Source organism: Neomonachus schauinslandi, chromosome 3, assembly GCF_002201575.2.
Source record: "Neomonachus schauinslandi chromosome 3, ASM220157v2, whole genome shotgun sequence".
NCBI classification, from domain to species: domain Eukaryota; kingdom Metazoa; phylum Chordata; class Mammalia; order Carnivora; family Phocidae; genus Neomonachus; species Neomonachus schauinslandi.
In genome coordinates, this window is record NC_058405.1 from 155,740,349 (window position 1) to 155,754,618 (window position 14,270).

General features: G+C 38.6%; 1 protein-coding gene across 2 annotated transcripts in view; it reads right to left on the minus strand.

The window, feature by feature from the left end:
- The window catches only part of SF3B1 (splicing factor 3b subunit 1), a 37,220-nt gene extending 23,982 nt beyond the window's left edge, over window positions 1–13,238 (minus strand). The window contains exons 1-2 of one of the 2 annotated variants that reach the window (XM_021703240.1): window positions 13,078–13,238; window positions 1,479–1,645 (exon numbers count right to left, since the gene is read on the minus strand). In XM_021703240.1, the coding sequence (XP_021558915.1) occupies window positions 1,479–1,645; window positions 13,078–13,105 (195 nt within the window). In that variant the 5' untranslated portion in view covers window positions 13,106–13,238. The remainder of the gene's footprint in view (window positions 1–1,478; window positions 1,646–13,077) is intronic. The other variant, XM_044913695.1, reaches the window with a different exon arrangement.
- Between the last annotated feature and the right edge of the window lie 1,032 nt (window positions 13,239–14,270).

Consider the following 14,270-nt stretch of genomic DNA (forward strand, 5'->3'; position numbering starts at 1 on the left):
TTATTTGAGAGAGAGAGAGCATGTGGGGGGGGAGGGTCAGAGGGAGAAGCAGACTCCCCACCGAGCAGGGAGCCCGATATGGGACTCGATCCAGGGACTCCAGGATCATGACCTGAGCCGAAGGCAGTCGCTTAACCAACTGAGCCACCCAGGCGCCCATAAATAAAAATCTTCAAAGAAAAAGAAATTTGTTTTTCAAGTTTGGAAACTACAAACAGCTTATTTAGAACTCTCCAGTTTCCTTTTTGTTGTTTTAAAGATTTTATTTTTAAGTAATCTCTACACACACAACCCCAAGAGTCTCATGATCTACTGACTCAGGCAGCCAGGTGCCCCTTGTTTTTTTAACTCATGTTTTTTTTAAACATTTTTAAACACACAAATAAAATATAATTAATTTTAAATGTATCTGTTTCCCTAGTAGTATGTTTAAACAGACTAATGTTATACTGTTCCTTTACTACTATAAGAAATACAACAATGGATTAACTCCCAAGATTTTAACACCTCATTTATTTTATTCAAAAATGAAATCAAAATTTCCCCCTTAGCTTCTGGAAATTGTACCTTTGGAACTTGAAAATTTTTCTTAAAAGAAAAATGTGCCAACTATAAAATAAAATGTGGTTTGCATTTCATAAAAACAAGTGATAAAATCTATATACATAAAACGTTTATTACTGAATCATGCAAAAAATAAACAGCCACTTCACCAAATCTGGATATTTGGAATGGTCTGACAAAATAAGCTATGTGGACTATATAAAAACACTTTGAGGGATGCACTTCAAAACGAGACACGGTCATCCTCCAGAGTAATTAAAAAAGGCCATTAGCATCAGTAACAAGAAACATTCCATTCTTATTAAGATGCCAAGGGGATGGAATGCCCGGGCGGCTGAGTCAGTAAGGCATCCGCCTTTGGCTCAGGTCGTGATCCTGGGGTTCTGGGATCAAGTCCCACATCGGGATCACTGCTCAACAGGAAGCCTGCTTCTCCCTCTGCCTGCTGCTCCCCTTGCTTGTGCACACTTGCTCTCTCTGACAAATAAAATCTTAAAAAAAAAAGATGCCAAGGGGAAAAACACAGCATCAAACACAAATCGAAAGTCAAAAGTGGCAAGGACAGATGGCTATCTACAATAAAGTAACGTCTCATGCTGGCTACTCTAGATAGAGCTTAGAAGGTAACAAGCAGGGTTTATTTTACAATAGTTAATGATTTGCAGGTTCTTTGCTGGATAAACAAACTAGTTTTAACATAAAGATTCATAAAGTTTTAACATAAAGAAGTGATCACTTCCGGAAGTTTCTGGACCTTAGAGAGAAAGGACACCTTCAATAGTTTTATCCTCCAAAAGAACGATTTCCCAATCCCCCAAATCTTCCCAGATTAAGTAAGATGAGTAAAACAGAAAATTCCCTTATATTTTTGTTCATCAAAGAAATGCTTGACTCTTGTATACTCGATAACTCACATCTTCAAGTTCAGTTGCAGCAATTGATGTCACATATCCAGCAAATCGGCTGTCACTTCCACCATAAATTTCCTGGTCATAATAACCTGTAGAATCAAGGCCCACTCCTTGAGCTTCATCAAGAGCTGCCTTCTTGCCTTGAATTTCTCGAATCTGTGCTTCAATATCTGTAAGAAAGTTAATATAGGCTTTAATTTTCCAAAGAGACCCAAAACAATGCATTTCTCTAGTAGGAATTATCAAAGTACTCTTCTAAACACATAAACTTTAAAATAACTACAATACACAAGGAGTTAGTAGAACTATACCTAGTACTGATTTACTTAATAAATCTACACCTCAAAAGACAATACTTGTACACAGAAGAGATGCTTACCATTGCATCAACTACAAATTAGAACAGGTTACCAAAGTTTAAATTGTTGAATTCCAAACCTTTCCCCAAATGAAAAAATAATACTGTCAATGTTGATTAAGGACCAAGAACAATACTCAAGATCATTTAAACTCAACAATACCAGAAATGCAAAAACAACAGTACTATGGAAAGTGGTTCTCAAACTAGAATGTGCAACAAATTGTCTATAGATTTTGTTAAAATGCAGTAGGCCTGGATCAGACCCAAGTTTCTGCATTCCTAACAAGTTCTCAGGTGATGTCCTAAACACCTAGGATCACACTTCGAAGAGTAAAATAATAAAGGATAAAGTCTAAATTCTTTATAGCCTAGAAATTCAGAGCCCTACCCTGTTTGGCTGCAACCCCCATGACATTAGTTTTATGATTAAGAGTCTGAAGAAAAAAAAAGTCTTGAGCTCTGGAATCAAAATGTCTGCCTTCAAATAAAGGCTTTCTCTACTAATTAATATGTTATTTCACCTCTGTGTCCCAGTTTCCTACAACGTGTTTTTTTAAAAGGATTAAATGAGATAATGAACATGAAACTTAAGCATTCCATGAATGAATTAACTCTTGCCAGCTCTTACCTTCAACTGAATTAAAACCCTTTGACACTAGGCACTTTAAAAAAGCTCATTTACTAGTTTGCAAGGACCAAAAGGAAAAAGATTCAAATGGCACAATGCAAATAACCAACCCACACCCTCAGCAAAGGGAGAAAACCCTCTGTAGTTCAAGATGGGTATGGTTTAAAGCAGAAAATGTAATAACATTATCTAGTCCAAAGCGCAGCTGGACCACATTTCCCCAGTAAGTGGGAGCAAGTCTCAGAAACTCAAAATAACGGAACAGGTTTACCACTGAACTTTAGCAGCTCCAGTTTGTAACCACATCTCAAAATTCTTATCATGTATCCAGAGCACCACCATCTCCACAGTTACTACTTTTTCCGGCATCTCTTCCCTCAAAACTGTTACAGCAGCCCAGGCAGCCAGGGGCCCCCACCATGATCAATCACAAACAGAAATATCCTGATGTAAGCTGGGTTATTTTACTATTCTACTTTTGTTTCTGTTTGAAGTATATTTTTTTTAAAGTTTTAAATCCACATTTGGTCCCTTCCCTCACCCCAAGAATTTTTTGCCCTGAAATACAGAAGAAACCAGAGTGGTTAGCATGACTGGCTAAGGGGGTGAGTGGAGATTAAAAGTCTTCATTTTTTTTCTTTCTGAACATTTGCATTTCTGAAATGTCTGAGGCTTAAAAACAAACACTAGATGTATGGATCACTTTTAAGTAAATAGGTTCTTTCATTGGACCACAAATGCAGCATCAGGATCCAGACAGGACACACTAATGGGTAAATCAGGCCAGCCAAATAATCTGCCATCTCCCCTCTACAGCATCAGTCTACTAACAGCCTACACTGAAATCACCTGGGGCCCCTGTTACAAGGACTGAATCCAGGCCTCAGATACATTAAGTTGGAACCACCCAGTGAAGAGCCCAGGCTTCTACATTAGCAACAAACACCCCAGGAAACTCTCCACTTCCAGCCCCGGCCTGCCCTTACCAAAATTTCCAATTTAGGACATGTTATACTTTTTTCTAGCTCATATAGAACAACAGCCCCCCCCCACCACCACCAAAAATAGGAAAGGGGTGTTGTTTCAAAAAAAACTGCATCATACCATACATATTGTGCAGTTTGCTCTCCTCCACACACACATTAATACATCACAGTTTTATTTTCCTTTGAAAGGATTTTTCCAGTCCAAGTTTTCAGCAGCTAGTCCTTTATTTGGATAATACAATTTATTCAGGAACTGCTTTCATCTACTGAATCTTACCTACTGATTTTATGTAAGGACTGGCAACAAGAGTTTTCTAATTACGAAAGTACTCAAAATATCGAATTCGTTTGTATAAAAAGCCTTGTATCATGACTGGATTCCTATTAAATAAAATTCAGCAACAAAATTACCTAGGGGCTAGGCAGCTCTTTATAGTCAATTAATTCTGAAGGGAGTTCATTACTAAATTTCTACAAGTTGTATAGTTCAATGTTTACATGCAAACCAGGTGCTATGTATCTGCTTGAAACTATGGATAAAAAGCCTAAAAGCTCGTGGGTTGTTTGTGCACTGTAAACTGCAGCACATTTACACAAACGTCACATTACCCACAAAACTGAGACAACAGTTTCCACAACACTCAGCAGTTACACAAATGACAGAATTAAAAACTAGAAAACTCGGGCGCCTGGGTGGCTCAGTTGGTTAAGCGACTGCCTTCGGCTCAGGTCATGATCCTGGAGTCCCGGGATCGAGTCCCGCATCGGGCTCCCTGCTCGGCAGGGAGTCTGCTTCTCCCTCTGACCCTCCTCCCTCTCATGCTCTCTGTCTCTCATTCTCTCTCTCTCAAATAAATAAATAAAATCTTTAAAAAAAAAAAAACTAGAAAACTCAATAATTATTTAATAAACTGTGCCAAAATATGAAACATAATAAATTCAAATATTTATAAGCAAACAAATGTATCATTACATTTATAAACAAGGTAACTGTGATATTTTGTTTACAAAATAAATAAAATCTGTGGCACAAATACAGCAAAATATTAAGAACCAGTATATCTGAGCAATGGGATTACATTGGGTTCATTATACATTATATTTTTTCCTGTACTCTTCTGTATGTTACACTATTTCATAATTAAAAAGTAACTTTCAGGGCACGTTCTGCATGGAGCACTGGGTGTTATGCACAAACAATGAATCATGGAACACTACATCTAAAACTAATGATGTAATGTATGGTGATTAACGTAACAATAAAAAATTAATAGAAAAAAGTAACTTTCAATCTGTAGAAGTCATTAAAAGTAATTTTTCCAAATTTTATAAACATTTTGCATCTCTGGGAAAGGCTAAGCTGTCTCTAGTTTCTTATTTTCAAAGCTGTCTCACACAAATTATAGCTACGGTATGCAGGTATTCCTGCACTTTCTGAAATACGAACTAAAGATCATTTCTGACAACAAATGTGTAAGATTTGCTAGCAACAACAGAAAAAAAAAAATGAGGGAAGACACCAAAAAGAATAACCAGAGGTCCAAAATGTTAAATAAAAGACTTGAGGAGACAGAGAAAGGAGGAAAGGTTTATGCTAATCTCTTCCTACTTCAATTATAACCAACATGAATAAATCCTCTGTTCCTGCCTAATCCCTTTCCAATTCAGACTCCCTGTAGTTGAGACATTCAGATGTGAAGATAAAGAAAAATGGATACTGTCTGCTAGTGACTGGACAAGAAGAGACTAGGACCTCCTCATGGCCACACATAAGACTGCCAAGAGCTGGCACTCTAATCCATGTGAACCCATAAATATTCTAGTCTTCTTGATGCGTGTATCAATATTTCTCATTATCAAGTAGTATTCCAATGTACTACAGCATCCAGGCTGCTTACAGTTTGTAAAGATTACAAATAAGGCTGCTATAGAACATTCATGTACAGGTTTTTATGTAAACATGGGATTTAATAGTACTTGTGTAAATACCTAGTTTTACAGATTAGTATCTAGTCTGCTGGGTCTTAAAGCAGTGTATGCTTAATTTTATAAAAAACTTACAAAGCCCTTTTGGTGGGTTTACTTACGTAAGTCTGAGAACAGAAGACAGCTGAATTATTCCATGTAACAGAGGAAGAATCATTTTGAGAGATGAAATGGAGGAAATTAAAAGAACAAGTAAAATGAAGAAAAGCTGGGAGCTAAATGAGACCAATAAAATTCCAGCTTTATGGTGTTAAAAGGGGGGTTATCAGGAGACAGATATATCTAAAGTGAATTTCTGTATTATCTGAATTTCCAGATGAAAGCTTCACTTCTGTTCCCCACACAACCCTCCCATCTTCAGTAAAATCTATGGAGTGGGAGCATATATAGGACTTTCGGTTACTGATGCTGAAAACTTAAAAACAAAGCAGGAATTCCCTATCTTGAGAGCAGATTTGGAATCTTAAAACTGAAGTTACGGGTTGGCAGTCTAGTACTGATTTAATTAAAAAAAAAAAAAAAAAGATGTCTTAGACAAGAAATCAAAGCACTAGTTAAGTATTAGACTTGTATTTAGGGGCACCTGGTTGGCTCAGTTGGTTAAGCCTCCGACTCTTGGTTTCCACTCAGATCGCGATTGGGGTCGTGGCATCAAGCCCCTAGTGGGGCATACTCAGCACAGAATCTGCTTAGGACTCTATCTCCCTCCCTCTCCCTCTCCCCTCCCCACTGCTTGCGTATGCGCACATGTGTGTACGTGTGCGCTAAAAAAAAAAAGTATCTGACTTGTATTTACGAGAGTCTGCAAGAGCCTCACTAAAGGAAGAGCCTTGAGGGTAAACTGTCGAGAATGAGGTTTTTCTCAAGTTGGTATTCCTATTTTAAGGTACGAATATCACAAGGACTCAAGCAAAACTATTTCAGATAGGAATATCTATGTAAGAACTGTGACAGTACATTCATTGCCATTAAAATTATAGGGGGAGAGGCACCTGATTTTGCAAATCCTTTGTTAAGGTTTCCTTGCCATGGCTGGTCCAACCTAACCCTGAAGTATGATTTCAGAACCGTGTTCATTCCTAAAGCCAATAATTTTCTTGGCGCTTCCCTTGCTTGTGGGCCTCCAGACATCTTAATTGCAGCAGTAGTTGTGGGAGAGTCTAAGAAGGTGTCGTGGGTATTTTCTCTGCCCTCTTCCCCTGTTCCTGCAGACTATAGGAAACTCTACAGGACAAAGCTGCTGCAACAAATAAATTGCAAGGAAAAAGAAAGATGGAGGAGGAAGATAAAGATTTAAGACTAACTGATGTATGGACTTTATTTGGAACTTGATTCAAACGAACTGGAAAAAAATTTTTTATAAGGCAATCAATAAAATTGAACACGATATTTTGTATTAATTTTAGGTGCAATAATAGTATTTTTAAAAAGTTTTTACGTTTTAGAGATACACACTGAAAAATATATGGATAAAATAATATGCCTGGTATTTGCCTCAAAATAATGGGAAGGGTGAAGGGACCAAACACAGATTAAACAAAAGTGGGCCCATGTTTATAACTTTGAAGCTAGGTGATAGGTGCAACATGGGGGGTTCATTTCACTATTCTATTTTTGTATGTCTGCAGTTTTCAATAGAGAGTTAAAAAAAGAGGCGCCTGGGTGGCTCACTCGGTTAAGCATCTGTCTTCGGTTCAAGTCATGATCCGTGTCCTGGGTTCAAGCTCTGCATCAAGCTCTCTGCTCAGTGGGGAGCCTGCTCCTCCTCCCTCTCCCTCTGCCTGCTACTCCCCCTGCTTCTGCTCTCTCTCTCCCTCTTTCTGTCAAATAAACAAATAAAATCTTAAAAAAAAAAAAGTTTAAAAAAATATATAAGCATGGCTCTCTTAAGTTTTGCCCTTTTTTCTCATTCTTGGTTCTTCTTCTAGCCCCTTGAAACCAAGGCCTCTGATCCCATGCAACAGAAAAATAAAAGCTCTCTCTCCTCTGAAATGGAGTCCTCTGCTGGATGTAAGGAGAATTTTTTTTTAGCCCTTTTATGAAATATCTTCAATCTTAAAAGTCCCAATTCTCAATCTTCGTCATTACTTTTCCTTTTCTAGTTTTATTTATTTTGCTAACTGATGGTAAGGTAAAATCCTAATAAACATTAAGATATAAACACACATTTCAAAACTAAATTTGCTCCAATGACCTACAGAAAATAAATGTCATTATTCGACTGAAATTCCTCTTTTTGAAGGGGATTTCTGATCCTAGGAATGCTATCAACTATCAAAGAACAAATCCTTCCCTAGAAGATTAACATTAATTAACAGTGTGAATTAATAAAATTTGTGAGCTAGTCCACTCGGTATCTCAATTCATTCAAAAATGATTTCCATTCTTCATTTTCTTAAAAATTACATTCCTTTTATAATCAGAAAAAAATGTGATAAATATTAAAATTACAAACATTTTTTTAAAAAGGTTTTATTTACTCATTTGAGACAGACAGAGAGAGAGAGAGAGAGTGAGTAGGGGGAGAGACAGAGGGAGAGGGAAAAGCAGGCTCTGAGTCAGGAGCCCGATGTGGGGCTCAATCCCAGGACCCTGGGATCATAACCTAAGCCGAAGGCAGACGCTTAACCATGTGAGCCACCCAGGTGCCCCTAAAATTACAAACATTTTTGACATAAATACATCAAATGTTTTAACTGGGAGTTGAGTGTGACTTCAAAAGAATACTGCAGAATTGGGGGTCTTTTAAAAGATGGGCCACATCTACTGTTTATTTTTTTTTTTAAGATTTTATTTATTTGACACAGAGAGCACAAGTAGGCAGAGCAGCAGGCAGAGGGAGAGGGAGAAGCAGGCTGCCCTCTGAGCAGGGAGCCCAATGCAGGGCTTGATCCCAGAACCCTGAGATCACGACCCGAGCCCAAGGCAGTCGCTCAACCAACTGAGCCACTCAGGCGCCCCAACCTACTGTTTATAATTTACGCTAAGACCTAAATATCCAACTCTGATACAAAACACCACTGGTCACGTCTGATGCAACTGTTTAACTGCTCCCCACCGATTCTGTCTCTCTACTGGTTTCCACTTCCGTGCCTTTTCTTTTTTCCATGCCCCAGATAATGCTAATCCAGCATGCAGCATTTTCTCCTCCTTGATGTGTCTTATTCCTCATTTTTAATTTGGATTGTTTTGAATGTTCTAATCACCATTCATTACATGTTACAGAGGCACAGCCCCTGGATGTTACTTACTGACACCTTAGTCTGGTTCATAAGTGTTATCTATTCTCCAACAGGCAGAATCAAGTTGTGAGCAAGGATTTCTCACATATGACACCTCTAAAAGACATCCAGAAAATAGCAAGTATACTGTGTATCCCAACTTTCATCCTTTTCCTTAAACAAAGCCCCAAAACTAACTATGGTGGTAAATTATTTTACTGAACACTATAGGTATCAATTCCTAAGTTATTAATCCCTAATTAGCACTACTTAAATCAATTCTTAAATAATTACAGAGAAAAATCTTTTTCAGAATCTTTAAGCAATTTGCTTTCCTTTTTATTTTTACTAGCAACATTCATGCTAGAAGTCTACAAAACCAAAACAGTAAGTATTCTGAGCACAGAAAAATAAAAATCTCAGAAAATGAAGAATACAATGACTATTCCAGACATTCTAAAAGCAAAAATTTAGGGAAAAAACCTTTTTCAGCTTTGTGATCCCCCCCAAAATCCATTCAAGAGACAGTGGCAAAACAAGCCAATACATGAGATTTTAGGATAATCCATTTTCCCCATTCCAAGAGGAAAAAGAGTGTGTTTCCTTGTTTGTCAAAGTCAACAATATGTGAACTGCTGGATAGCAAGATTATGCACATTAATAATTGTATACACTTGACACAACTTAATATGCAGAAAGGTCCAAAAGATTTTACTGATGTGAACCAGTCTAGCTCTTTTTAGATTTCAATACTGGAAAATATAAGCCACCAGGGTAATAAACAATCAGGCTGCTTAAAGAGGATGTTAAGGGCTGATCCTAACAGAAATATTCAAAAAAGGGGCGCCTGGGTGGCTCAGTCCTTAAGCGTCTGCCTTCGGCTCAGGTCATGATCCCAGGGTCCTGGGATCGAGCCCCGCCCCATCGGGCTCTCTGCTCCGCGGGAAGCCTGCTTCTCTCTCACCCACTCCCCCTGCTTGTGTTCCCTCTCTCGCTGTGTCTCTGTCAAATAAATTTTAAAAAATCTTAAAAAAAAAAAAATATTCAAAAGGAGTAAGACAGCATTAAAAAAAATTATCACTTTGGCTCAATGATGGGAACTAATAACCTGTGAAAAGAACATATAGGATGGAACAATAACCTACTTCAGTTTGAATACAGTATTTAATTCACAAAATTCAAGTAAAAATTACTGATGCACCCATTACTTTAAAAATAAATTACAAAACACAATAAAGTCTTTACGAGCAACATTACTTAGGATAAAAAGATTATATAGTCTACTTAAAAAAGTACTTTAAAAAACATGATGGGGGCGCCTGGGGGGTTCAGTCGGTTGAGCGATCAGCCTTCTGCTCAGGTCATGATTTCAGGATCCTGGGATAGAGCCCCACATCAAGCCCCACATCGGGCTCCCTGCCTAGCAAGGAATCGGCTTCTCCCCCTCCCCCTGCTCGTGCTCCCTCTGTCTCTCGCTCTAATAAATAAAATCTTAAAAAATATATATAGCTTAAAAAAAAAAAGCAACGTGATGATGGACAACTCTAAAACAAAAATAAAACAAATACTATACATTTTTAAAAGTCACTCCAGTGAGGTTCAAACTCAAGTCCTCCTATCAACTACTTCACTAGCTTAAAAGAATTGTTGGTCTTAGTGTCATTCTTCACACCACAAACAATGACTTTCCTAAAACGCAGAAGTAACTTGCCACCTGGGAGAAGGAGTAAGGCACTTTATTCTGTAGTCACTGGAAAGCCAAGTCATATCTAGCTCAGTGTTCAAAGCCTTCTTTAATTTGATGCTAACCTAATATTTCTTCCTCTCAGTTCAGAAGGTCCCCAATATATTAATAAGTCCTACTTCCCACCTATCTCAGCCAAACAATGTATCCAAACCTACCCAATCACTCAAAAGTCAGTTTAAGCGACCCCTTCCTGTGAAACTTTTAATATTTCCAATATAATCTCTCAATAGATGTTAATATATCTGAGAGATACATCTTTCAATAAATGTTAATAAATAATCTCTCAATAAAATGTTAATTACCAAATGGTAATATTGGTACCAGGGATACCAAGATATACACAACAATCTCAAAGTGGATGAGAAAACCTTAACACAATAGACACAACAATCTCAAAGTGGATGAGAAAACCTTAACACAATAGAATAGTCTAATATAGTATTTATAAAGTGCTATTACTATAGCACCAAAAAAAAAAAAAAAAAAAAACCCACCAAGAATTCTGCTCCAGGTTATCAGAGACGACTTATTAAGTGAAACAGAGATGCACCATAAAGGACTACAGTTCTTTAGAAAAATATCATGAGGAGGGAGCCCGGGTGGCTCAGTCCTTTAAGCGTCTGCCTTCGGCTCAGGTCATGATCCCAGAGTCCTGGGATCAAGCCCCACGTCGGGCTCCCTGCTCCTCGAAAAGCCTTGATTCTCCCTCTCCCACTCCCCCTGCTTGTGTTCCCTCTCTCGCTGTGTCTGTCAAATAAACAAATAAAATCTTAAAAAAAAAAAGAAAAATATCATGAGGGAGTAAGAAACTATGTAAATATTACAGTGTACTTCCACTGAACATTTATCATCTTCTATCTTATATTCACAATGATGGACAGTGTCTTGTACACAGCGCCCTGATATTAACTGAATACTACTAGGCTTTCTTTACAGCATCAGATAATTCATATTGACAGCATGATTCCAAATAAAATAGCAAATTTGGCCAGTGAATTTCAATATTCTATAGACCAAAGCTTTTCACTGGGCTTCAAAAAAAGCAGGAAAACTGATCCAAACTTTGATTTTCCTATCCCAAAGTATCTTATGATAAAAGTAACAATAAACAAGTAATCAAAGCCACAGAATGCCCCAAATGAACAATCTACTCCTGAACAAACAAGAATAGCAACATCTTTACATTTTTAACTATTTTGCAAAAGGTATGTCTGAGTTAGTCTAATGACAGAAGAGTAAGTGCCTAAAAAAACCTATCGGGTTAAAACAGTGTTTAAATCTAAATACCTGCCAAGAATAAGAAGAATATTAAAGTCATTACCAATTAATTAGCATGTTTCAGAAGTTGCAGAAAGCTGGACTTCAGTTCTGGTGGATAACACAATTATTTGATGTCATTCACATTCTGGTCCCATCAATGTTTCCAGATTCGTCTACATTTTCCCTCCTTGCAGTGCCACAGTTCACTACTCAAACACACTTTTCACGACTCCCTGCCTCTTACAAGATGTTCTCTCAGGCTCAAATGTGCTCCCCTAATTTAAAACGGACTGATCCTTTTAGGCAGGGACACGTCATCTCCTCTATGAAATAGTCCTAAGCATAAATTAATCACTCCGTTACCCAGGATCCCAACATATTGCTTGTATTTCTATTTAAGCACTAATTTGCCTCATAAAAGAATGAAAAACGTATACACATCTGTTTCCCCATTAGCCTGTAAAACTTTTGACGGCCTTACTCTTTGTTACTTCACAGACTCATACTGAGCCAGGCACTTGGAAACGACGAGTGAAATAAAAGTGACTCTTGGAAGCCTCGCGTTTGATGAACACTTCAGATTCCACGTCAGAAATCAAGGAATGCACCTCCAAATTCCCATGCTTCATCTTTTCTGAAGTGACCCTATTTCCTGCCATTTCTGGGTACTGGATACTCCCTAAAAGACTCCGGCCTATTCTCAACATTTCCCTAATTTTGTATTCTCCGTATTCCATAAAACGATCAAGTACCTCGAAAGCTTTGGCCATTAATAAAAATCATGTGCCTTTCCTTCTTCCACCAATAATCAGTCTCCAAAGGAAAAAACCAATATATTACAACTGATCAAGGGAAGAAAAACCACTAGACTTTATTCCCAAATCACTTCGTATAAAAAACAACAAAACGAAGTATTTTAGATGCCTGAAGACACATAAATTAGCCAAGATTAAGAGGAATGGGCCTCGGTTAGGCTAAACTCGATCTGGGGCTGCCTGAAAAGCGGCTGCCGAATTTCAGTGCTTTCCTGACTCTGCTATGCACAAACTGTGCGGACAACAGTTCCGAGAGACGAGTGAGACTTTTGGCTTCCACGCCCGTTTCCCTGATCCCTTGCCCTGGACTCCTCGTTGGCGAGCCGTTTGAACGAGGCCTTCTGGTCAGAAAAGAGAAGCAACTCTAAAGGAACAAGACCCAAACACGGAACAAAGCGCCTGCCAGCGATGTATGAGTAGGACGCCATTACGTGGGGCAGTGGCCTGCGCCGCTAGCGCGGAGGAGACGACCGGGACCCCTAAGCGCGGGCGCAGCACCCCACAAAAGAAACCATAGACCGAGGCAAAAACCTAGAAAAATAGAGTCTTGGCAGGCTAGGCAGCAGAGAAGACACATAACCATAGGAAGAGGGCTTACCTTCGTGAGTCTTCGCGATCTTCGCCATTTTGTCCACTCGAACACACAGACGGAACTGGCGCTCCCAAGAACTTCCGCTCGCCGCCGCTGCCACGGAGAAAAATAGCTGGGGAATGCTCTCTGCGCATGCGCCAAGCGGGAGCGCGCTCCGTCGGGTGACACGTGACAGAGGAGCCACCTAGATGGAACAGAGAGATGCATTGTGGGGGAGGGGGAGGAGCCAGGACTGGGCCCGGAGGCGGTTTTCCTGGTGGCTCGAGAAAAAGCCTAGGCAAATCTTGGTGCTTTTAAAGTGAGTAATTTTGCCCTGGAGGAAAGTGGATTGTGCGAGGACAGTTAATAGTTACTGTAAGAAACACTACGGGTTTCAGGGCTGGAAGAAACCTCAGACCGTCAATTCCATTTTCCCAAATCGACCGGAAGGTGTCTTGGTGCCCGACGAAAGCTTTCCTTAGCATCTGTCTCAGCTGTTCCAGTGGTTAGTTGTGGAAACAGTCATGTAACAGTAACATCCTTCGCACAGAAATTCAAGGTCATTTTTCTTTCTTTTTAATAATTACCATTTGGGTAGGAGTTTTGTTTACAACGTTATTTCCAAACACTGTTGCACCTCACAAATAACCAGTAAAGTGGACAAGTTGTTGCTAATCCCATTTAAGAAATGAGAGAAAAATTAGGGCGGGGATATATATATATTATAAAATTTAATATAAGTTCTTAAACAGGAGGAGCTTTGCCACCCTTTTAAAGCCTTTTAACTTTATAGGTTCTTAGAAAACCACCGATGGTCAGCATTAACAATGATGAAATGCCTCTCTTAATCCTAATGTCATTCTTAAATCAGGAATTTGTAAAAGGTCCGAATATGGCTGTCTTTTTTTTCTATGCATCAATTAACACTAGCGTAATTTTGAATTGTCACACTGGCCTTGGACTTTAGAAATGAAAAAGAACATAACTTAGAAGGGAAGTTGGTACAGGAAGCAGCCTAGGAAAACAGATTAAACAGGATTAAGGTTAGAGCTATCACAAAGAAAACAGTTCATCTGGCTGTGTGATAGAGTCACAACACAAATACTTAGAAACTTCAGTAACAAAAATGGAATTTTTATTAGCATCAATGAAAAAAATCAATTTGATGGGATAAAATTTTCAATTTTTAATTGTTTTAATTTAGGTTAAACAATAGTTGG